The sequence below is a fragment of the Orbicella franksi genome, chromosome 3 (assembly GCF_964199315.1).
Source record: "Orbicella franksi chromosome 3, jaOrbFran1.1, whole genome shotgun sequence".
Taxonomy (NCBI): Eukaryota; Metazoa; Cnidaria; class Anthozoa; order Scleractinia; family Merulinidae; genus Orbicella; species Orbicella franksi.
The window spans coordinates 11,252,303-11,277,440 of record NC_138147.1 but is presented as its reverse complement, the minus strand read 5'-3'; the positions used below and the strand labels follow the sequence as shown (position 1 = coordinate 11,277,440).

Sequence of the window (25,138 nt, the reverse complement as noted above, 5' to 3'; positions counted from 1 at the left end):
TGTACCACGCATTAGTTGTGAAAGAGTCATTCACATTCTTTTTTCCAAGTTTTTTGGGTCTCTCCCTTAGAAACTCGACGAATAACAAGGAAAGATTTTCCAGAAAACACACCTTGCAATTACTTTATATACGACGGGAAACAAAGAGCTGGAGATTACCTTGGATCGTACTAAACATGACAAAACAAAACTGATGTAAACGCAATGCACAACCAAGAAAATTTGTGTGTATTTGGAAAATAAAAAGAAAACAGGCCATTTTAGATTTCTAAAATCTGGAGCATAAATTTCCAGAGTTTTGATCGGCTTAGCGGCCTTTCAATATCAGCGAGAGAGGATGATCGAAGGGTAAGAGAATTGATCCCCTATATTGGACTTATTCTCAAGTTACTTTTGGGCCATAGCGCAAGGCCAGTCCCTCTGTCATTCTTCCGCCGCTAATTGAAGTTGCCGCACGTGGGGATGTTTTCGTGGAGGATAAAAATGCGTGCAAACCCGCTTGCACTGTCCACGTGAAACGAAATCTGCGTCACAGGGTTGACTATTCCTAGACTCTCTTGGGATTTCCGAAACCAGGATTGATCTAAAAATAACTTGAGAAGGATTTGGTAATAAGGCGTACATGGAAGAACAACTAACTCTTATACCCTTCATTCTCTCTTAATATCAGCCATGCTTACTATCGACAAAATAAAATTAGCAAGATGTACCGATTTCTCGGAGCGCAACGTTGGCGATCCACCATCTCATATCCAACAAGTGCTCGTTGACGAATTGTTAATTCCTCATTTTACCGCAGTCTCAAGCCAATCTTACGAGTACAACGACGAGAAAATAACACAAATTCTATCAAGCCGTTACGTATGTCAAGCCGTGTCTCAACTAGAGTTCGCTCCATAAAGTCTGGCATAAAGGAAACTAAGAGCTTATACTGTACTGTAAACATTTCGGAAGCTTAAAATTTCTGACGGTTTTATTTTCGGACACTTTTTCTGTCCGAAATTAATATCATCCGAATTTTTTTTGCAAGTAATGTAGACAATAAAATTGATGAAAAGTGCGGGATGTGGAAAACGAGGAGTGTGGAAAATTAGAAGTGTGGAAAATGGGGATTGTGGAAAACTATCATTTTTACAGATGTTGTTTCAGTCTAATTCGTGTTTTGTAGGCGTAAATTTACTTTACCTATGTTTCAGTAAATGTTCCGAGATTTTTGTCTGAAATTTGTCGGAAATGAGATAAAAAGTGTCCGAAAATTAAACGTGCAAAATTTTAACATCCGAAACTTTTTGCAAGTAATGTATCTTTCATGAAAATAATATTTTTTTAAACACACAAAACTTCTGAATCTTACCGTACTTTTCCTTATCCATGCTTTAGTTCACTTTCATCCCGTAATTAATCCTTACTATACGGCCACAGCTTTTTGCTCTCCGAAAGAAAAGATTTCATGCAGCCAACGATATAAAACTACAGTTGCTGTCGCCAGGAAACGTTTGTTTACGTGTAACCGTTCATAGCGCGCCCATCTGTCCCAGGCCGCCCTGTCTGTCTCTTTTGATATCTTTTCTTACAAGCGCTTCTTCAAAGTTTATGAATAAATCATTTACCTATTTCATTTTACATGTAATGTTTTTCACAGGGATTATAGTTGTAGAAAGTCAGAGATGAAAACATAACCCGGTAGTTCCCGCGCTTTTCTAAAGTCTGAAATGGGTCTGGGCTCGAAGAGTACTCAGGGGACTATACTAAGTCACTTTTTGCGTTGACGTCAATCGATGCAAACATGGCGATGGAAGATTCCTTTCTCGCTAAGAATTGAACAGAAAACCGTGAATTTTTAGCAGATCTTGAGTTTAAAATTTGCAGCCATGTTGATTTACGTCGAAAGCAAAGCTTTCCCGGTAAGTTGAAATCCTACATTGTTTCTCAGAAGAGCAATGTTTTCATGTTGTTTTAGTTTGTTTGTTTCTTGGAGACGATAGCACGAAGCGAGCTGATATTTGGCTGAATATGATGTGTTCTTTTTTCCACACAGAATATTACAGAATTAGCTTCATTATTTACTGTACCTGCATAATTGGTCTTAAAAAGATTATAGAAATGTACCTACCGAACTGAAAAAGGCACATTTCATTTGTTCCATAGTAAGTTTGATAAAAGCTTACAAATGGTCAAGTTTAGCTCAAGATTGAATTGTATTGTGATTCGACTCTTAGTCCATTTTCGAATTAATCATTGCCATGCAAATCTTATTCAGGTTTTCCATTTCAAAACTCCTGCAGTGGCTAGTCCAAATATAAAGCCTTGAAAAACATTTGTGTTGCTTTGTATACCTGTGTTTTATTGTACAGAGCAAGACATTCACCCTGGTGTGTAACCCACATGAGACCATTGCAAGAGCAAGAGCACAGATGCTTCATATTTTATATGAGCTAGGAAGAGCTGAACACCAGTTTCGCTTTAGATTTAAAGGAGAATATCTTAGAGATGGTTATACCTTTGAGGTAAGCCAACAGCAACTTTCTCAAAATCCTTGTTTTATATTATTTACTATGTTGTTTTGTGGACATTTTGACTAACTTTCATCTTGACCATACCCTGGGTGCCAGAGGTTTTTCTTGCACACTTTCCAGTGTCGGTCATGTCTCTATTGTTACCCGTGCGAAAAACCTCTGGAGCAGAGCGTGATTTCTTTGACAGCACCAAGCCAATGACAAGCCAGTTTTAATCTGTCTAGTCCAGAATCTCGACTAGAAAGTTGATTGGCTCCTAACAATCTCCCAAGGGTTTTCTAATCAAACAGACACGGTGATTGGTTTCTAAGAATAGAGAATCTGAGCCTGTGAAATGTCGCTGGGTGATGTGATGATTGTGGATGGCGGATTTTGAGGTTTATGTTTATGCACGGGCTGTAAGGTTTGTGAACGATCTGGTTAAAGCCATAACAGAAGTTCCTCAAAATGTTCAATGGTGTTGACAACTTTTAAAGCGCTGAGCAAAGGGATGCAATTGCCAATTGTGTTCGCAGCAAGGATGTTTTGGCGGTTTTGCCAACGAGATTCGGAAAATCGCTATTAGTTGAGTTAATTACTGGATTTTGTGTTGAACTACACAATGCTCCTGATGCCGGTGTACCAGGCAAGCTGGAACAGCATTTTGAATGCGTATTTTCACCGTTTGTAGCCTCTCTTTTTCAACATACAAGAATTTTTTTGTAGTATTTTCAGTTTAAATTTGTGACTTCTTTGACAGTCGCTTTGAATTTTTCGAACCATCGGTAGCCTGTCTTACAAAGAATATGTGGCCCTACTGACAGCAATCAGTGTTGAGATTCTTTCAAAGATTTTCAGTTGTTGAGCATTTTCAGATACAAGGCTGTGATATCCACCATTACACACAGCATTGGGGTAAAAAAAAGAGACACGAAAGCGAAGACTTCGAATTAGGAACATTTTTCACGGGAGTATCACATAGTTTTTAGTCCCGTAGAAGCCATGAATTGAAACCAGACCAGATCTGTCATGTCACATGAATATGTGTCATGTCTTCACATGCCAGTCCATGTGATCACGGTGGGAGATGCACACTGTGATTGGTCCAAATGTAATCCAATAAAATTGATCAAAGTTCAACGAAGATGGTGAATGAAACTGTCCTGTGCCAGAGGTTTTTCTCGTGGCTTTCCATGGCCAAGGGTCTCTGATTTATGTTTATGGAAAAGACACTTGATTTCTCCTAGTATCTCTATTCCCTTAGGTAAGAAATGGGTGCAGACCTGTGAACTGTTAATAAAGGCAACCCAAAGAAAGGGTTACATTCAAATATGAATTAGCATCCATCCATGTGGAGTAATCAAAAACTCCAAGTTGCTTCGCCCTACAAAAACCAGGATACGCTCCGCAGGGCACATATTTTAAATGATTTCTTTTTAAGTACAGAAATTAGTATGCTTGCTAACGTTAACTTAGCCTGATAGCCTGAGGGGGGGTATTCCCAGAAAAGTTGGTTAGGGGTCCCAAAACCCTTACCCTATTCATAACCAAAATCTGTGATTTTTGGTACCCTGTTTATGACCTGGCCAGAAATATGATACCCTAATTTATGACTGTTGCAGCTGGTGCAGTTGCCCTTAACATAAGTTATGAGGGGTTTTTGTTGACAGTCTTGTTGATAATGATGAAAAAGTAGCTTCTTCTAAGAAACATACCCAATGCAAGACCAGAGTGCTAAACCCATACCCTTTTAAAGCCCAATATGGCCAAAATTGATACCCTATTTATGACTAAAACGGCTGAAAAACCCTACCCTTTGGGGCCGCACATGCCTACATGTATATAGCCCATATAAGGGGGAACCTCCTCCCCCCCCCCCCCCCCCCGGGCCTGATAGATACATGAAAGGGAGTTTGGAACAATTTGAAAGGTTGTGTTAACTTGCCAACCATAGGGAAGTGTTTGCATAAAAGAAAGTAGTTTCAAATGTTTCCTTTATTCCTGGATTTTTATTTCTTTCAATATTTAAACCTACAAGGTTTCTGCAATGTGACATCATACTCATGTTTACAGCCAATTGAAAGTGGTTATCCTTCTAACCAGAGCATATAAGAATTTAGGCAGATAGTTACCAAGTTCACCCTTAACAGTGCCAGCATTCACTATATTACTTTCCCTCTTGATTCTAGGATTACAGGATTCTTGATAATTCTGTCATCAAAATGGTTCCAATGAGTAAAAGGAAAAGAGGGGTAAGTGTATTATATTTTATCATAATTGCTTTCCTGTAATATAACTGTAGTTTGGTGTTACCTTCACTAAATTTCACATATAGAGTTAAACGCTATTCTTAGAAGATTACAAATTAATGTTTTTTCCAGAAAATATCCATACCCTCCCACAGAGGGATTTTTGGGCTTGAACATCCCATCCCCCTTGAAAATTATACCATTTTTGCTCCACACTTTCCTTTAAAAATTTGGTTTCATTGAGATCCCCTCCCCCTTGGAATTCCCAATTACTCCCCTTGGGGTTCCGACAAATATCGAGTGAAACCATACAACTTGAAACAATTTCATTTTGTAGGCAGAGCTAGCAAGCTGAGTTGTGGGGAGTTTAGGAATCAGTGACTTTTGCATGGAGTCTACTGAGAAATTCTTTGTTGAGAAATTCTCAATATTGACCATTCTGCTTTTTGTGCATCTGTGATTGTTTTGGTGCACATGGTAGCAAGGTATCTATTGTTTTCTAATGCTGCACAACATGCATTGCATCCTGGCCAAAACTGGGTCTTTAAGCATTCATTTCTGTAAATGTTAAATTTTGATATACATCCCTTTATTTTTTGCAGTCATATGCAACTACATATGGCCCAGAACAAAGCAATCAAGACCTGGAAGGCTCTGATGTACACGTATTCACTTCACGAGCTCATCTACTGGGGCAAGAAGAGTTAGACGATGTGCAGAAGGCCTTGAGAAAGGAAATCACTATTTTTGAACGGAGGGAAAAATTGCTGGGCAATTTCAAGGTTAACAGTTTTCTCCAGTTTTCGCAATAAAGAACATGTCCACGTTATGTCACACAATACAGGTTGACAACTTTTTCTACAGTGGTTTTGATTCTCTACTGGTTTTGATGTTTTTCATTAATCACAATTGGTTTGTGTCAATTTCCAAATTGTGACTAACTGAGTGACTGACTAAGTGATTGATTGTTTTACAGATTGATGAATTGATAAAATTCATTTGTTTTTTTAACAGGTTCTTTTATGGATTCATTTCCTAGCTACTGTTTTAGCTTTTACAACTATTTATTGGTTCTCGTCATTTTGGACAGGTAAAGAAATGTTACATTCACTGCAGTTGTAATATCAGATCATGTCATGATCGTTAGCTCTTTTTGCATGAGTTGCTACATAAGACATGCACATATACATTAACACATGTTTTGTTGATCTTTGTAGGAGCTCTGATGCTGTTTGGTTTCTTGTACTCCCCAAATTACACTAGACTTGGTGGCTTTGTTGGGAAGTATGGCATGAAGTAAGTTTATTGTCAACAAAATAATAACCAATATGTTGATTATAATCAGGGCTTGATAAAAGTGCCGTCTAGTCGTCCTGGATGAGTAGATTTTTCCACCGGGCAAGGAACTTTTCAGTCTTACTTGCCAACTGGGCAAGGGTCCAGGTTGTCTGCCAACTAAATAAAAGAAAGTAAACTAAGAATTGCCCAGGGCAAGCAAAATTCGAGAGCCACTTATCCAAAGGGCAAGCTAGAATTCAAGTTTTTTATTGAGCCTTGATAATGATGACGATGTACAGACATTGATGAAGATGATGTTGATGGTAATGATGATCATACATCAAGAACAACATTAGCTTGTGAGCAGGTTCTAGCCAATCCATAGTTCTTAATGAAACAAAATGTCAGCAAGTTACATCTGCACATTTTGAGATCTTCTTCATGGATGGTACAACGGTGATGCTCTGGGAAGAAAATTGTGAAGAAAACTAGTGGATTATAAAAGAACTATCTCTTTGTTTGTTTTATTTCAGCAAAAATAATTTTGTGATTGCATTTTCTGTTGGAGCCATCATGAATGTAACAGCATCTCTTTTGATGGGAATCTACATCACTTTTGACCTGCTGGTAAGTGAGTTAGTGCTTGTGAATTTGATTATTCGAATACAGCAAGTGGAATTAATTTAAGTGTAATTAATAATGTAAGATTCATTTGGCAAGTAAACTTGCAAGTTGAACCTAACTGGTAGCCAAGGCTATCCTAGAATCTGGTTGGCATGGAGCAACTGGAAGTGTAAAATGCTTCAATCTCTTTCTAGGTGGGTTGCAAACACATCCTCTCCCCCCTCACCCCTTCCCCCCTCAGCAGTTTGTCAGGTCTCTTGCAGTTCACCATGACCCATTTATACCCCTGGGTGGAGAAAGGCACTATGACTGGGATAACACGATCACCCCAGCTGGTGCTTCAATTTGGACCACTCGATTGTGAAGTATCCTAGCCATTTGGCAACTGGGTCTTAACCATGAATTTAACAATAAACTTGAATGTAATGCGGTGAAATGAAAACAAATCATGAATGGTTGCTGTAGTTTTCTTCCATTCTTTGGTTGTCAAAAAGAAATTTGGAAAGAATATTTATTGATTTGCTTGTCGGTCTTTATGGCAAATAATTATCAAAGAGGGAAAACTGACTGTGCCAGATTAAGTTGTAAATGTTTTCCTGAGGTGAATTACAATATTTGGAGGTCAATAAAATGTATTCAACTCCAAATATAGTTAAACTAAAAATATTGACTTTTCACTTTCACTTCCTTGTTTTATCAGGCTTACGAGTGTGATAATGAAGAACAGACTTGTTTACGGCAGAAGGAGCAAATGTATTGGTCCAGTAAGTATTTCTGACAATAAGTTAAATTTGCACAAATTATATTAACTTGTGTTTAAAGTTACTTTACAGTTTAAAAATGATAGAAATGTAATCCTACCCTTTGATTTAATGACTATAAAGTATACAAATGTTACAGTATTTATCACAGTTCAGGGGCATGCATTATACAAAGTACATACTGATTTTTGAGAGAAATCAAATACTCCTTGGGGTGGGTTCATTTAACTCTTATTCACTGTGTATCACACCAGAAGAATGCTCCAAAATGCATAGAATCCATACCCAAATCAGTGGTTGGTATCAGGACTATATTCTGATTTGCATCTCGACATTCCACTCTCAATTTGCAGAGTATAGTTGTGCTTGTCTCAGGAATAATCACCAAAATTATGAAATTTCTGGGTGACCATAATTTAAGCAGACTAAGTTTAGACCATAGGAATATGGTCACCCTTCTATCGTATTTATTTGTTGTAAAATGAGATGATTTCTTTTCTATGTTATAGTTATCTTCTACCTTGGCCAGGCATTTTTCCTGGTTTGTAGTGTGTTGATCTGTGCCATTTTGGTTCATAACTTTAAGACAGAGGTAAGTCAGAACTAATAATCTATTTCTGCAATCCATCAGAGTTGTTCTTGACCGTTACCTGCACTGTACCACTTACTTGTGGTAGTGAATGACTCATTGAGGTAATGAAGGACTTGTTGTTTATGCAGATGGCAAACCATGTACAATTACTAACTCTCGGGTTTTGAAGGAAGGATGGAAAGGTTGGAGTGGATACATTTATGAAACCTGTTAAATGCAGGGCAACCAAGAATTTGGCCATCTGTATAATCCTAAAACTTGTGTGGACTGTAGAACTTTGAGAAATGGAAAGACTAACATGTTTTCTTTGAGCCGAAGACTTTCTAAGCCTTGCATAGAAATCAAGACTGAGATGTTGTCATGAAAACATGCTTGACAATAAGTTATTGAACGACCATTTACTACCACTAAGTTAAGCACAAAATTCCGACTATGGAAATGTTTGAGATGCTTTTAGAATTCCGCCACGGCTAAAGTTTGTTTTTCTTGTGTCTTCAGGTTGGTGACTTGATTGAGACCTACCTTGTGCAGATCAGGGACATTGATAAGGTCATGAAAAGTGCTAAGACTGGAAGTGTCAAGGAAAGACGAAGTGCAGCTTTTGAACTGGCCAGCTTAGCTGCCACAGGAGATGACACAAAGTTTAGGATTGTACAAGAGGGAGGGTAAGCCTGTACTTACTTAGAGTCAACATCCTTTTAATTTTATTGAAAACGTGTTACAATGGGTGCCTTTTACATGTAAAGTAGGGTATGGAGTGGGTTCCTGCTGAATTTTTGCCCAACGGAAATGTTTTGGCATTTTGACTTGTATGTAGTTTAGATGCTTAACCTTGTCTTGCATCCCTGTGGTCCTTCTGGGGAATAAAGGGTATCCACAATCTCATGCCATCCAGCAAGGTCCTGAGCAATTCAGATAATCTTTGTCCAATTCAACCCCAGTTGATGCACCTCTTGCCCCCATGACCTCCTCTGGTTGTTCTTTGGTCTGCTGCGCTTGCATTTTCCTGTGTATTCCAAAATATTACCTGCCTGGGTGGTTCTGGGTACTTTTAACTGCTCTTCTTTAAGGGATAGCTTAATCGTGATATTTAGTCAGGCAATTCTGTTTATTTTTGTCAAAAATTGACAAAAATAGTTATTATGAATCAGGGCTTGAAATTAACGCCTGCAAACTCGCAAAATGCGAGTGATTTTGATAATCTGTGAGTGAGAAAAATATCCACTAGCAAACACTTGCAAGTTAGAATCACCCATGTCTCCCAGTTTGCTAGTGGAACAAAATCTTACCAGCAAAACTTTGCAAGTGTGTTAAAAAGTTAACTTCGAGCCCTGATGAATGCTAAACTTCAGATTGTAGAGTCTAAGGGGGACACCTTTCCAAAACAGACATTTATATCAAGAGCAGTACTTGTAGCCTATCCTAAGGGTGCCCAGATAAGAGGGAGGTGTGTATATACACAGTGGTCCTATTCTCTTAAACAGACTCAAGCTCCAGGAAAAGCTGGGCTCCAAAAACCTTTAAATCAAATAATCCCTCTGATGTCATTTTTACAGGGTGCCAGCTTTGATGAATTTATGTCTGTCACAAGACCAGGTAAAAACTCTTGTCCTGACAACAAAACCTCATTTTAATTAACATATTTTTTTTTTGTGGATTCCTAGTAATGTGTTTTAATTTTAAAATGGAGTAATGATCATCTGCATTGTGCATGCAGGTTGTTTCTGGTGCCAAGCTACAAGTTTCAGTACTTAGCATGGCTACCGATTGTGATATTTTACAGTTAGCACCCCTTAGTAGGGGCGGGGCTGGTGGAGGGTTGCAGTGGTAGTGAAGTAAAGGAAAGAGTTGTTAGAACTTGGTGAAGAAGCCATGATTTAAAACCAGTCTCCTGGCTAGGGTAACATCACTCCTATCTTACAAAAGAAGCAACCTTGGTTTGCACACAATGGAATTGAGTGGCTTGAATTTTCAGTTGACAGCAACTCTGTATTGATTTTTGCATTTTGCAAAGCTTCATACTTAATACACAGAACTGCTGAGAAAGTTTTTTTTCTTTTCAGTTTGTTGCAATCATGTACTAAAGGGATATTATGTGAGGGATAACTCTCTCTTTTTTCTAGGCAACTCAGGAATATGCGATTGAAGCTATATCAGAACTGCTGACTGTCCCTGTGATACAGGTATAAAGATTGTTGTTTGTTTTTATTGATGTCCATCATAAATGAATACAATTAGACTCTTCCAAACTATTATGAAATTCATGAATTCAAATCAGTTGGTAGAGATTTGGCAACATCTTTGCGAGGATCCTTCAAGATCTTCAAGGATTTGGCGAGGATTGCCAAGATCCTTGATGATCAATGAAGATCGTTTAGCAAGGAGTTTGAAGATCTTGTCAAGAGTCTTGAGAACTCCAAAGATCTTTACTGATATAGGTAAGCATCTTATTGTTTGAAGATAAAAACTATCCTCGAAAGATTTCATCAGGCAAGATTTTACTTGTGAGTGCATGTGGATTCTTGAATCAAGAGACCAAAAACCAACCTGAAAAAAGCCTAGAAAGAGAACATTAACGTCAAGATTATCACATACTAGATATTTATTGGTCATTTAATCATTATCTTTGATCTGTGAGCCTGTCAAATTATATATAGAATGTCTTTGACTTGTCAGGACCAATTTGTGGAACTAGGTGGAGTGCGCACCATGTGTGCTTTGTTACATTCCAAGGAGAGCCGTGTGGTGAACGAAGCTGTTACAGCCCTCTCGTACATAGTGTCTGACAGTGAAGCCAACAGGCAGGTCGTCATCGGAGAAAATGGGTGAGAACAAATCTTATACCTGTTACAGTGTATGGTGTAATGGTTAATGTGTTGAACTTCGTTTCATGTAAATAAACAGATGATTGACAATTAAATTGTGTTTTTTTCTTTTCATTTATACAGTCTGGAAGATCTATGTTACGTTGCTGAACGAAGTAAGATATATTTAAATGTCCTCTTTCATGCCGTACAGACCGTTTTGAATGCTAGTTGAGTTGGTTTGTGACAGAGGCCAAGGTTTGCACTAGAGGGCTGATAGACCTGTCTTTATATGAGGGTAAAGTCTGCGTACGAGCCAAGTGGCCCATCAGGCCGGAGCTTATCCCGGTTTCTGTGGCATGAAGCGACTAGGAGTATTTCTACTCCCCCCTGGGTGGAGAGAGGCACTGTGAGAGTAAAGTGTCTTGCCCAAGGAACACAACACCATGTCCCCGGCCAGGGCTCGAACCCGGACCGCTCGATCCGGAGACGAGCGCACTAACCATGAGGCCACCGCGCCTCCCTCTTTATATGAGGTCTACACATAATTGTTTGATAATTATTTACTGGCCAAAGAGTGGAATAATGATGATTGATAGCAAGTTTCTATTTTGTTGTTTCAGTACAAATTCCAGCTTCTCGCATTGTTGCTGCAATCTTCCTTGAACTTGCATTCACTGCAGAAATACGAGTCATGCTTTCTCAGCAAAGTGCTCCAGGTATGAGTGTAGATACATTACATCAAACATGAGAGCGCGTGTTCGACCACATTTCCAAGTGGAAAATTTGACGAGTAGCGGAGTATTTTGACAAACCTCGAGGTGTTTGAGATATCTGCTCAATAGAAACTAAAACTGAAGAGAAAATGGAGAAATAAAATCGTGAAAATCCATGCTAATTAGATCAGATATCAAGATGCTGTCACGGTCAGAACTTGGTGAATTATTAATGAGTTTGAGAATTTTAAATTGAAACAATTTTTAAGTGTACTCCCGGCCCCGTCCACACTACGCTGGAGAAATTTGAAAACGCAGCTTTATTTCTACGGTTAGGCCTACCGTCCACACTAGCCTGTCACGAAAACGGAGCTTTTCGAAAACACGCTTCAAACCTATGGAATTTAAAAACGTCGGCTTTGCGTTTTAGTGTGAACGGAAAACATTTTGAAAACGGAGCTTTTCGGAAACGATGACGTCAAGACAATCAAGTCGCTTTTCTGCATCTTGAGATCAATCTCCTCCATCATTCCTTCTGATGCCCATCGTAAGAACTTACAGGAAAGCTAACTGACATGTCTTGAAGCTGATCTTTGAGTTCTAATCTTTGTTTTCTTTTGTTCTTTGTCTAGCCACGTCTCTTGTCCACCTGTGCAAGCTTCGAGATCCAGAAACTCAGCGGTTGGCCCTTCAGACACTGGAGCTGTTGGCCATTGAGAATTCTGATGTGATCATAACACATGTAAGCTCGCGTTTCACATATTAGTAACACTTCTATACGTTCACTCGAGTATTTTACAAGGTACTAACACTGATTTATTCCAAGTACTATAATTTATTTAATTTCACTTTCAGTAGTTAGTGCGGGCGGAAAGATTAGCGCATAAACTGGCTCATAAGATAGGTATAGAGCCTGGTGAGGGGAACAGAGCGGCAAAGCCTGTAGACACTACGCTGTGCTCTGGTCTCTGATTATCTTTTCACTCTTAAGGGGAATCGTTGTTTGTAACATTTGCCTCATTAGCACAGGCACTTCAGTCTCTTAATGAGCTGCAAAAACATCAACTCTAAATATTGAAAGGGCTTGACACAATTTTAAAACTTTCAGAAGAAGTATAAACCCGATGTATAAATACCTTTTACATGACGCGGGCTTAAAAACTGAAAATGTTGCAAAAAATGTGCAGGTTCATGAGCGCTTTTACTACCCAGAAATTTTATGAAAGCCAAAGGCTCGTTCAGTGCGTAACAGCCGAAGAGCTAGACATTACACCAATTACTAAGTTTCACAAGCTTCGAAATGTCTTTAAATGTTTGGGGTCAATTTCTATCTAGCATGATCCTCCTCTACGAAAAGTCGTAGGCTACAAAAGGCATAATGTAAACAATAACGACGGCAAAGTCTGTAGTACCCTAATCAAGAACCAGTTTGGATACTGAAGTATGGATATTGAAAGCGGTCATTTTTTCAACTTATAAACAGCTGAAAGTTGGAAAACTATGACTAAAACTATCTATAGCTAAACTATAACTATCTCTTTGCGACTTAGCTTGAAAGCGCGCCGTATATTTAGCAACCGGAAAAACTTGATTTTCGTTTTCTTCACAGGATTCACTTCTTGAGTTGCTGCTGTCTCTTCCAAATCTCACGGATGACGAACAGTTATTCCTGCTGGCGGGAAAAATCATTCTGTATTACGCTGAAAACGAGTTGGTGAGTAATCACAACAAACAGGCCATATGTCCATAAAGTGCATTCACGCATTCGTGAATTTGGAGGTTGAGCTATAGCTTCCACATAGGAACTGTTCTGTTCTGTTCGGAACTGTTCGCTAAAATAACTGTCCATCCTTTGCACATCCTATGGATCGTTTCTCCCAGGGAATAGATCCCTGAACTGACCCGGGGGATATTGCTGAAGATCTTTGTGCATCCTATTGATGGTCTCTCCCAGGGGATAGATCCCTGAACTGACCGGGGGGGATGTTACTGAAGATCTATGAGAGGGTCAACCCACCTTCTGTTGATAGAATTTGAAGCATGAAATCGTGTCAAACAGTGTTATACATTTTCATTTTCGTTTAAGCGACCTGCTTGGTACGGCTGCATCCTTAATACAGGCTTTTTTTCTGGTCCCTTTGGTATCTTCATCCACTGTTCTTTGTATTTTCAGGCCTGTCAAAAACTGGTCGAGGCTCCCGACTTGAAGTCCTGTTTGATGGAGTTTTCGTACAGTTTTGATCCTCTGCTACAGAATGTAGTGGCAAAGATTGTTTTAGCTATGATTGAGTCACACGAGAACAAGTAAGTCATCTACTTGACTGTCATAATGCCTTTTTGGTTGGACTCTTTGACTTGCGACTCAAACTATTCGTTTGTTTGGCACTCCATGAGTCAAGTGTAAGAAATAACCAACCAGACAAATATGCGCGGTTGTTAGAGATGCAAGTTTTGGTTAGACTGTTCAAAGAGCTCTATTTTCATGTATTTCTATTCGATCGTTGAACGCGCGGATAGAATCGCGAGAGAACTGGACGCCAGCGCAAAACGGAATACTTGACAGGATTCTTCGCTAAGCTCGCTTCACTCTCCTCTCTGCTCCTACCTCCGCGTGCTTAGCGCTCGCTTAGCTCGCGTTTTTCCCCTGTGCGTTAGTTTTTTTATTTCTCTATGTTACGTGTCTGCTTTACTCCAACGATAGATCACATGTTGGTAATATTGGGTCTCAAACGGGCTCTTGAAAACCTGGTACACCAGTCTGCATGAAATTAGAGGAATCCGTAATGTTCCGATAATAAGGAGCCTCGATGTAGTGTTGGGCCGGGTTCAAATTAGGCTAACACAAGATTAGCGAGAATTTTTATTTCAGTTTTGTACCTTGTCGGTGAGGTTTTCTGTTAATATTGTTTGTCCATCAGTTTTGAGTCTGAATAATCACAAACTTCACAAAACATAAGCACCGAAAAACATTTTTATGCAGGACAAAAAATTAATCCTCTGTTTAACTTTTAATCCTGCAGGGGTTGGCGTTAACCGGCTCTCGAACAACCCGGTCACATTTAAAATACACTCCAGTTCCACTCCACTATTAAGACACTCTAGCTGAGTGTGGTACGGCCATAGTTCCCAATAAATACAGATCTTAAGAAAGGTTTAAATATTAACAATTGCTATGCTATATCTTGTTTCTGAAAAGTAATCTCTATTTTCTCTGTTTCCTCAAGGGACGAAATTGCCGAGCTCGGCTTGGATGAAGTGCTGATTCACATCAGAAACGAGTCGACAGACCGAGATGCGTGGCGGATGGCAGATCACGGACTCATGAAACTGCACAATGTCAAACCTGTCGGAAAACAGACTTCCGGTTCAAGCGGCAAGTCCAATACCAGTGGTGAAGCCCTAATCACAGACCTACCAAACAAGAAAGCTCTTTGAGCCAAATGTTGGGTACACTGAGATGCGTGGGCACAAAATTTGGTCCAAGTTTTCCTTCTGTGCTTCTAACACGCTATTAAAGGCAATAAAAGGCAGATCTCGAAAAAGGAAAAAATTTAAAGCCAAAGAGTGTACTTTATATTCGTCTGCCATATCTGAAATTTGGCTACGCTCGGCCATTCAGGGCCTCTTAGTTCGAGACCTGCTTAAAGGGTCGCTCAAAGGGACCTAGATTCTTCCAGAAGCAATTTGTAAATATTCAAACTCTAAAACACTGCTTGTAAGGCAAAATTCAATGTCAGTTACTCTAGGTCTTTTAGAAACATGTTGAGCAGTGGTAAATGCCTTTTTGTTTAGCGGAATCAAGACTGAGCTCGTTATAGAGCAGTTTTGGTGTAGAAATCTCATTTTACCGTACATGATAGAATTTGGTAAGGACTCCACCCAGTCACTGTAAGGATAATTTATGTAACGGTACTAAGCGCGGGAAACTCGCCAATGTTTAGACTTTACTTATTTTGGCGAGAAAATGCCGTTGCATACCAACGAATGTGCGAAACTTTTTCCTGCACCAAGACTGGTGGGAGTGAAGTGAAGTGAAATTGCACAACATCAAAATCCTGCGTGAAAATTTTCCTTTACAATACGGTGTAGATAACGAAGACACAGACCTTTCAGTGAAGTTGACTTTTAAAATAGGTTTGGTTTGAACAGCACTTATGTAAAGATTTTTTGTAGTTGTGTATCACTGAAAGGTAATCTATGAACTGATCAAAAATGTTAGCAGTTATGAAGTACGTTAGTATTGATTTTTTTCATGAGTATTTTTGTGAATAAAATGTTTAAAAAGGACTTAAAAGGCAGTTTGACGTGTGTTTTTGTTCTTTATATACGAGACAACTATATACTGGTGGTGTCGGGCAACGCCCAACCACTGAGTATAAGCATTCAGTCAGTAAAGATGGCAGAATAAGCGGCTCAAATGCCTCACTCCATGACTAGGGTAGAGTCAAACAAAATCAGTACCTAACAACATCAACGAGCATCTCTAGCCCTTTGTGGATGAGCCAGTATGCAACAAATTTTTCGTCTTTTCCAACAACGTAACTTCGATGATGAAGACAACCGAAACGCCCTATGCCAGAGTCGCCCTGGGCTGGAACAGATGTATCAGTGGTCCCTACTTCCCTATTGCCCGAGCGGGAAAATGATAAGTTGTTAACTACAATTGCTGAACTAACTGTTAAAGTAAAAAAAGTCAGCTATTTTTTCAAACTCTGGACGTCATTGGCAATTATTGATAATGGAGAGGGGAAATCTTGGTGTAAAGCCCTTCTAAAGTACTCAGCGGAGAGTTTGAATTCCGTTCGCAAATTTTAGCCGTGAATGTAGTATCAAGTTTCCAACACTAAGGGAACAAAGGTAAAGCTGAAGCTAGGACACCAATAAAATTCACATGATGAAACACACAAGTACTAGATAATAATAACAACAGCAACGTTAACCCGTGCTTTTTGACTGATTTCCACAGAATTAATCTTGCAAGCTTACATAACACAGTATACCAATAGTTTGATACAAGAGAACATTTTCTCTTGTTTGATACTAAGATTATTAGATAAGTGATATACATGTTCAGGAGCCTATGTTACCCCTTTTATATGGGATGTTGCTTTCATCGCGTCAATGAAGAAAATAATGAAAAACTCTCATCGAGCCCTTAACTTATAGTGCCCGTTGTGGTAAATTTACTTGTCACCATTCTAAACATGTGGTTGGCCAAGGGGACTTTGAGGCAGGGTTACCCGAAAAACAGGGCATCTTTAAATAATTCTCACATGTAGGATTTTATTTTTTCAAACCATAAAAAACTATGTATCACTGAAAAGCGTATAAATTTGAAAGAGTTTCCCATATATAAACTGTTTCGGTCAGTTAGTGAAAAGAAAATGAGAAGTAAAAGAACTTTAAAATGGCAGATAATGTCGTAGGGTTCTCTGTTATTGTACGTTCAACGTCTGGCAGACGTACCATGACGGTCAGATGCTCTCGTCTGGTCTCAACTACATTTCTGTAAACACGAACCCAGGAAAAACACTGCCCTCGCCCTCCCTCAAGGTTCTCCGGCTCACGCATCGGATGTGACCCCCTTCCACCCTACCCCACCCACTTCACATCCGAATTCTTGTCATTCCAGGCTCATTTACATTCGCCCTCCAAACAAGGCAAGCTAGTAGATCGAGGTACTGTTCACTTTGTCAACAGCACAATACATTGTAGCGCTTGAGTGATCTTGTGTTTGCTGATAACAATGGCTTCTAGGACTCCTGTTAGATTAGACCCAGCTACAGGCAAAAAGATTCCACCGCCTGTTTCGCCGAAGCCTGTCCGAATGACGGCGACAAGGTTGACCAGGGCGAGCGCGAGGCCCCCTCCACCGCCACAACCTTCTAGCGGGATGAAAAGTGCTGAAGAAGAACTCGATGCTTTGACGGATCTTCTTGTAAAGAATTTAGAGAATACAGGAGATCCAGATTTTTTTGGTGAGTGATTGAAATCTGTTGTTGATGGTTCCCCGCTGTTTCTGTGTACACTATTATATTGCGTGTGTTGTGTACATTGTTCTCGAAGTCGATTTTGCAGTTTTGACATGATGTTGTGGAATTTAGGACAAAGCTGTTTTTAAAACATCACTTGTTTTAGCTTTCTGCTGAATCAGAGTAGCTTCTTAAGGCTCTACTAATCCTGTGGAGTAGACAGATGTAGTTTAAGTTCACTCTCAGCGTTGCACACAGGTACACCGTAGAACAGAAAGTAGTCGGTCGTGATCTTTGATTCGAGATCGTGATTCATCTCAGATCTTGTGAAAGCAAGAATCCAAGATAGTAACCAACTTTAAAAGCAACGCCGAACTTAGTTTAATGGCAATAATCTTTTGAAATTCGATGAAAAGCCTAATAACTTCAAAATATTTTAACTTTTCACGAGTATTTGTCCTAAAAGCAGGGATTGAAATAAGACTAAGCGAAGCTTAATTTTTTGGAGTACTGTACATCGTTTCTGTTCAAACCGCATTAAAAAATGCTTTCATTGGTTAAATACATCAAGCTTATATGAAAGCGGCAATTAAACATTTTAAGCTTTTGTGCTGCGAATTTTGATTGGAATGGCAAAAGACAACAAACTTGCATGAGAGTGTCGCCCTCTAAAAAAATCTTTCACATTCCATTCCTGGGTGTTGCAGTCTTCTCTGAGCCAAAAATTTCCAAGTTAGAATTGCTTCAATCTGTTATTAGTATTGCTATTTTTCAATCGGTTGCAAAATATATATAGTTCATATAAATTAGCAGAAAATTGCCTTATTTGTATATTTTGCCCAATTGTCACATTTTAAGGTCAAGTGCTTCATCCCAGACAATGATATTACTAATATTTTTCATTTGGGGTAATGTCAAGAGTCTGCAATAGCTCTGGTCTGACAATTCCTTAGCATATTTTTCTGTGACTTTCTGTCTATGCCAAGCTAAGCATATTTCTCATTCCCAGGAGTTGGGTATGAGGAAAAGGTGTGACTTGATTGGCTAGATTGGTAGAGGGAGGAGTGTTCCCCCACCTCCACTTGCCACCCTTAATGGGTCCTAGGTCAATACAGGGTTACTGACTAGCAATACATTTGCCAGTACCCAATGCACTATTGATCCCAGATGTTTGTTGAAGAGGCTTTTTTTAGGCTGTTGCATGCACTGTTGGCTTCATTCATGTGATTAAAAAAATTGAATATGTGATGGCGATTTTCATAAGCATATGATGAATGAATGTTTGCATTGGGGAAGTTTCTTCACAGTTTGTTTGCAAGTTTGTTGAGTTTTGCAATTCCTAGCGAGATACAATCCAAGATATCACAGAGTAGAGTTTTACAGATGCAAAATCCATCACATGGAAAAGATTTGTCTTGAACTTGGTACTTTTGAAGAATTCGCAACAGCTGTGCTGCAAACTATGGCCAACCGCGCCAAGTGATGTTTGTCATCACGTGATCACTTTTTTGGAATCACGTGAATGAAACCAATGGTGTGTGAAACGGCCTGAAAAAAAGCCATTTCAACAGACATCTGGGATCAATTCAAGCACAAGAGTAAAGTGTCTTACCCAAGAAAACAATCTAAATAAATTATTAGCCCTGGTCAGGGCTTGAAACTACTACACTATTCAATCTAGAATCCAGCACCATAAACTTAAGTTTACCATGCCTCTCAACACTGTCTTTAATTAGAGACTCGTGAATTGTCCAAAAAAGGTTTGGTGTTGGGTTTGTTATACTTAAGTGAAAATTTATTGAAAGGTATTGAAGATGCCCCACCCCTAATCTAAACTATCATTCCTTGCATAGGAATGTGCAGCAAATGTGGTCAGAAGGTTTCTGGAGAGGGGACAGGATGTACAGCAATGGATAAACTTTTCCACATCAAGTGTTTTCTTTGTGTCAAGTGTGGTGAGTAGGTTCTGTTGGATTAATTGAGTCAGTCCACTTACGAGTGAATCAGTAAATCTTGTCAGCCTTCTTTAGATGTCGATAGTTATGCAGCAATAATCTATTGCTGTGTAATCGCTTCAATTATCAGCCAAGTGTTTACCTGCCCAATAATAGATGTGGTGGTTTGCACTGCGTAACCATTAATGGTCTTTATCATACCCTTTATTCTTCTTTTGTTGCATGGTTTCTACAGCTTCAATCTGTTTCATTTATGCATATGTGTCAGTTAGCTGTGTGTCAGTGCTGACATCCATTTGGTTGATCATGGCAGACTTCTGATTCACCAGGTTTCTTGACTTATGTCTATTATTTTCTTGCTGACTCATCAGAGTTGATTCTATTTCCTTGTTACATTTTTAGGATGTCAGTTAACTGGGAAGGTGTTCTATAAAGTGGAAGAGCAGTGTTTTTGTGAGGCTGACTATATGGTGAGCAAGTCACTTGTAGTTGTCAATATCACATTTAGCATCATATTGTTTTTAAAATGTGCATGTAGTTCCAGAAAATATCCATACCTCCCCCACAGAAGATATTTTTTCTCAGACCCCCTCGCCCACTCCTCTGGAAACTCCAATTACTAACCTTCATACTTCCTTTAATTTTTTGTTCTTAGAGAACCCCCACCCTCCAGGAAATTCCAATCCCCCCTGTGGGGGGGAGTATGGATATTTTCTGGAACTGCACAGTGGTATCTTATATGATTAGTTTTCTTTAATGTTACAGGTTGACCACAATAATATTTGTCAATTTTATGCTGTCATTGCAACAAGAACTAATAAATGTAAACAAAATTATTAACCAGTGTGTGTAATATTGCAGGAAACACTGGAGAAGTGCTGGGTTTGTAACCAGTATATCACAGAGCGGGTGAGTACATAATTTAAAAAAAATCGCAGAAGGAAGAAAAGCTGGCAGGGCAAGCCAAAAAAAAACAGCCCCCCACCTCTAGCTCAAGGTCTGGATCTGCCAAGAAGAAGCCTCAGTTTGAATTGAAAAGCATTCAAAACGAAAAAAAGAAAAATGTTAAATAATATCTCACTCCTTGTAGAGTTGAGGTATACCCCTAAACTATAGCTTAATATGCAGTTTTTAGTCTGTGAGTTATTGTCAGATATTAACTCGACCTTAGAAGGCTAAGAGGAAAAAGTTGCACAATTTGTAGGGTGGTAAATCAAGTCTCATGTAGGAGGGGTATATGATTTTTGCTCTCAAACGACAGATCTGCCCAAGACCTTTTTGCTGTTCAAATTTGATAAAAATTGACCAAATATTTAGCATGTATGGTATTTTGTACCACATGGCCCTCTGGAGAGTGAGAGGGTTAATCAGTTATGTGTTGCCAACCTACTCCTTCCACTAGCACCTGCATTGATGTTAATGCTGAGTGAAATTTGTCCAAAATTGTTCCTTAAAACAGATCTTACGAGCCACTGGAAAATGTTTTCATCCAGACTGTTTCAAGTGTGAAGTTTGTAACAAGAAACTTGATGGCGTTCAGTTCACTGTTGACAACTTTAACAAAATCCACTGCATTGAGGACTATTATAGGTATTTATAAACTGTTTGGCCAGTGTGTAATATATAGCCCGATTAGTTTATCAAGCTTATCTTACATGCTGTTCTGTCTTTAAGCAACTCAAGTTTCTGTCACTCAAGGCTTACTAAATTATTGCGTTTGACACACATCCATTCTTTCTTCTAAACTATTCTTTTATTCCAGGAAATATTCACCAAGATGTGCATTGTGCAATCAGCTGATAGTTCCTGACGAGGTAAAAACTGTTTTTCAGGTCAACATATTTATCAACATGAGACAGCTGACAGTTACTAGCTGATGCATGAATATTGCCAACCAAGTTAATTTTAATCCTTGGCCAATAATTTTTTTTTCTTTAGTAAACCCTGATATAATTAGTACACAAGCTAGGAAACCTTGATAACTGTATTTATTTTAAGTTGTAAATTCTGAAAATAATGCCCCCCCCCCCCCCCATCCCCTGAGAATAATGTCCCTCCAAAAAGTAGCAGCTGCAAACATAAACTTGATGTAATCTGTTGGCAGCGCAGCCCACATCTGCAGCTTTTTCGGACTGTGTGTTGAACTGAAGAGAGCCCCGTACAAGTGAACATCAATTATTGAAAAGTGTGATTTTTTACTCCATGTTCACTATTAAAATTAAAGTTAATTGAGTGAAATGTTGTTCATAATATTTCAGGGTCAAGAGGAAACAGTTCGTATTGTTTCAATGAACAAGGATTTTCATGTCAAGTGCTATGTTTGTGAGGTATGTGCAGTGATCTACTTAACAAATAAAGAAGGCTAAGCTGTGTAATACTTAAGAAATAGAAAACATGTACCATGTTTCTATCGAGTTATAGAAACACAGGTGGAAGTTTAGTAGAATGAGAAATGCTCTTGGAACATGTGCCGCAGGCATGTGTTTCCACAGCTCTTTCGAGTTCTCCAAAACTTTCACGAGTGTTTCTATAACTCAGTAGAAACAAGGAGAGCATGTTTTCTATTTCTTTTAGAAAACAGCACGACTAACAAAAGGAAAACAACTTGTTAACTTTGAATATCAAAATGTAAATTCTCTTTTCTCGCACCATCATTGCATCAACAGTTTGTGCTAGTTCTGTGTTTCTATCGAGTTATAGAAACACGATTTTTAACCAATCAGCTCGCGTATTTTCTTGGGACTGTTTTCTAAACTGCGATAAAACACGACGGGCATTTGAGAACATGAGGGAAATGTAGAAAACACAAGATGCAGGCGAGTGTTTTCTACATTTTTTGAGTTGAGTGTTTTCTACATTTCTCGAACGAGATATTATTTTGATACAGACTAAGCATGTTATTTGCTCTTTTTAAGGACTGTAATGCTCCATTATCAACAGAAAAGGGTGGCAGTGGTTGCTATCCCTTGGACAATCACCTTCTGTGTCAAGACTGTAATGCAGTACGCGTGCAGAAGATGACGGCAGAGTTAGACTCCAAGCCAACACGCCCCTTAACTACTGAATTATGAGACATGTATGCTAGCCTTCTTATGGACTGTGAATGGTTTAAAGACCAAGCTGACTTTGAGAATAAAGTCAAAAGTATTATTATTAGTTATGGTTCGTTATTATAAACCATTTTTAGCTCATTGTCAGCTAGGATCAGTTGATCAGAAATAATCTCTCTGGTAACTGTAAAAAGTAGTAGTCATGAATGAATAGGTGTCTTTCTTTAAAGCTCCCTTTAAAGTTATGAGCCATTTAGAGGTGAAGAAAGGCTCCCCGAGACCCTCGTTTGAACATATTAGTAAAATAAAATTTAACTGTTTTAGACTTCCTTCATAGCGTAGAAATTGCGTTTTTCCTCTTTTTTTGTTTTTGTCTGCATTTGTGCTTCAGTTTTCTTGCTGACTTGTATTTTATTTCTATTTAATGCTGATGTTAACTGGCTGTCTGGCTCTGCTAGCCCCTATGGTCATTCCAGGCAGCTGGTACTCTAATTTTTACTTTTAACATTTTCATTGTTGTAATTTCTTATTTTGAGCTGTGCCAAGAGTGAGTGCAAATAAAGATTGATTGATTGAATGAGACCTAAACAATTTTAGACTCCAAGACAAATGAAACAGAAAAACAAGACACCACAACTCCTCATAAAGCCTTCCCAGATTGGATTGAAAGTTTCCCGAGACCTAAGATTTTTTTAGTTACCATTAGCCACCCCCTCTTGCCTGGTTCACACTAGCAACTAAATGATATAAAGACATAATGACATGATGAAATAATCGCTTAGGACAGTAGTGTGAACATCAACATAAAGACGTATGGAAAAGATCAGTTTTTTTTTTTCCTTATGCCATTTTGTTCATGCTGTTAGGTTGCTATTATGTCATGATGTCAGGATGTTCACACCGCAAGCATCCTCTTCCTTCTTATGTTGTTACGTTTCTTTCGTTAGTAAGTTAGGTTTTGTTTTCGTTAGACTGAGTGTGTAAGTAGGCAAGTTTAACATTCTAGTTTCAGGCTTAAAATATTGATTCTCCTTACTGTGATTGCCATGGAAATTTGTTAAATGCTTGTTGAATGTTCTGATAATTTCCAGGGATGTGAAGGCAGTGATGAAAGTAGAAGTTAGCTGAAGATTTACTTTATTATTATCATGTCTGCATGACTACATATTGTTGATATTTTCAAGAAAATATGACATTGATAAGAGATATTTTGAAAAGTATTAAAATGTAATGGCAAGAAGTTGTTGAGAAGGAAAGATATTTTTGGTTGAGAAAAGAATATATTTTCCATTTTCTACCCAAATAGATAGTTATTCTGAAGATATACAAGATTACTTGAAATGAAATATTGTTAATGTTTGGATTGAATGTTTCCTGCAGTGATAAGGAAATCATGGATTTCTTGATTATGCACTTATATATTCTGGAAAACATTAACCTTAAAACATTAACCACTGGTCACCTTATATAATCTCTCAGACTGGAAAAGCATACTACATGCTCAAAAGGAACTCAGTCATGCTATAAACTGTTTGTAGTTATTTATGCCGTCCACAAAATTACATTTACATTGAAGGAAACCTGAAAATAGCAGTTAAGTAAGATAGAAAAAACACCAGAGTAAACCAAATCGGAACAAGGATGGTTAAGGATGGAGAAGATTAACACAGATTACAAATTATGAACTTGAAAAATTTAGTGTTAACCTTGTCACAGCTCCTTTAATAGGTGGCAGTGCAACACTAAACATTTCAGTTTGTCAGCAGTCCTGTTAGTAAATTATCAGTGAAGGATTTGGTTAACAGCTGAACTTAGGAAAGTAAGGTTTAAGCAGAAATAGGGGAGATGGGTTTTGCGTAGTATTTTTCCTTGTAATTCTTGCATCAGTTCCTAAATCTTCCTGTTTTATTTCCTCTTCTTGTAGGTAGCGTAATACAATACATTAAGAGTTAAGAGTGAATGCCTATAAAAATGGACCTAAATCGCCTATCAATGGCACAGGTCGAAAAATTGATTTCCCTTGTATTTTGTCCATAGATAGGTCCTAGTAAGAATAGAAACGGACCATAGTTAGTTTCTGCTAATACAGCTTTCTTTGGTAGAAATACGCCAAAAACGATTTCGACCCGACTGGGCTCAAAATCTACTTCCGGTTTTGCTGAATTTTCCGAATATTTGATTGCTTCGCGCTCCGCAGAACAACTACTTGAGAATCTTTCAATGGATTTTATATTCAGTTCAGGTCTTGGTAGTATGACTGAGCGAAAAATAAAATAAATCAAAGTTAGTTTTGAGCCCGAAAAGAGGTAAAACTGAAACGCAAAATTTTACAGTATGTCGCAAGAGAATTATTGCTTAAAAACATCGCCATATTTTTCTATGGGCTATAACTTTAAATACCATAAAAACACTTTCTACGGGTTAAATATACACCCACCTGTTAGGATATCAAAAAATATCTCTGGGCAAATGGTTTCAAGTCGCCCGCCTTGGCCTGTGTTTCTCATAGATTTTGCCCAAAATCCGCCGTTGGAATGTAAGCAATTGCGTGACGCGGATAGCCACTCTCGAGTAAAATATTCGTTTCCAGCAATCCGATGAAAGCAATTTTTGAAACGTTGTGTGGATAAAATAATGGAAAA

The 25,138-nt window shown here is 38.5% G+C and overlaps 2 protein-coding genes across 2 annotated transcripts; both read left to right on the top strand.

The window, feature by feature from the left end:
- The first annotated feature begins 1,418 nt into the window (after positions 1 to 1,418).
- Positions 1,419 to 16,396, top strand: LOC145481213 (uncharacterized). Its single transcript, XM_081459645.1, has 19 exons — positions 1,419 to 1,904; positions 2,355 to 2,507; positions 4,685 to 4,747; positions 5,347 to 5,526; positions 5,759 to 5,834; positions 5,962 to 6,040; positions 6,556 to 6,649; positions 7,347 to 7,410; positions 7,917 to 7,999; positions 8,498 to 8,664; positions 9,556 to 9,595; positions 10,123 to 10,182; positions 10,676 to 10,824; positions 10,948 to 10,979; positions 11,427 to 11,522; positions 12,152 to 12,261; positions 13,129 to 13,233; positions 13,693 to 13,823; positions 14,744 to 16,396. The coding sequence occupies exons 1-19, from the start codon at positions 1,872 to 1,874 to the stop codon at positions 14,952 to 14,954; spliced, it is 1,926 nt and encodes a 641-aa protein (XP_081315771.1). The 5' UTR covers positions 1,419 to 1,871; the 3' UTR covers positions 14,955 to 16,396.
- A 346-nt stretch (positions 16,397 to 16,742) lies between these two features.
- LOC145481209 (lipoma-preferred partner homolog) lies at positions 16,743 to 23,073 on the top strand. Its single transcript, XM_081459640.1, has 8 exons — positions 16,743 to 17,497; positions 19,345 to 19,446; positions 19,849 to 19,916; positions 20,308 to 20,355; positions 20,906 to 21,036; positions 21,209 to 21,260; positions 21,705 to 21,773; positions 22,362 to 23,073. Exons 1-8 carry the CDS (start codon positions 17,266 to 17,268, stop codon positions 22,515 to 22,517), a joined length of 858 nt encoding a protein of 285 aa, XP_081315766.1. The 5' UTR covers positions 16,743 to 17,265; the 3' UTR covers positions 22,518 to 23,073.
- The last annotated feature ends 2,065 nt before the right edge of the window (positions 23,074 to 25,138 follow it).

What these genes read in the sequence shown, in the direction of transcription:
- LOC145481209 (XM_081459640.1), top strand. Translation starts at nt 17,266, where the DNA reads ATGGCTTCTAGGACTCCTGTTAGATTAGACCCAGCTACAGGCAAAAAG. An exon ending in TGCATTGAGGACTATTATAG is followed by an intron (nt 21,037 to 21,208) that starts GTATTTATAAAC and finishes CTTTTATTCCAG; the next exon opens with GAAATATTCACCAAGATGTG. An exon ending in AGCTGATAGTTCCTGACGAG is followed by an intron (nt 21,261 to 21,704) that starts GTAAAAACTGTT and finishes ATAATATTTCAG; the next exon opens with GGTCAAGAGGAAACAGTTCG.
- LOC145481213 (XM_081459645.1), top strand. Translation starts at nt 1,872, where the DNA reads ATGTTGATTTACGTCGAAAGCAAAGCTTTCCCG. An exon ending in AATTGCTGGGCAATTTCAAG is followed by an intron (nt 5,527 to 5,758) that starts GTTAACAGTTTT and finishes TTTTTTTAACAG; the next exon opens with GTTCTTTTATGGATTCATTT. An exon ending in TGACTGTCCCTGTGATACAG is followed by an intron (nt 10,183 to 10,675) that starts GTATAAAGATTG and finishes TTGACTTGTCAG; the next exon opens with GACCAATTTGTGGAACTAGG.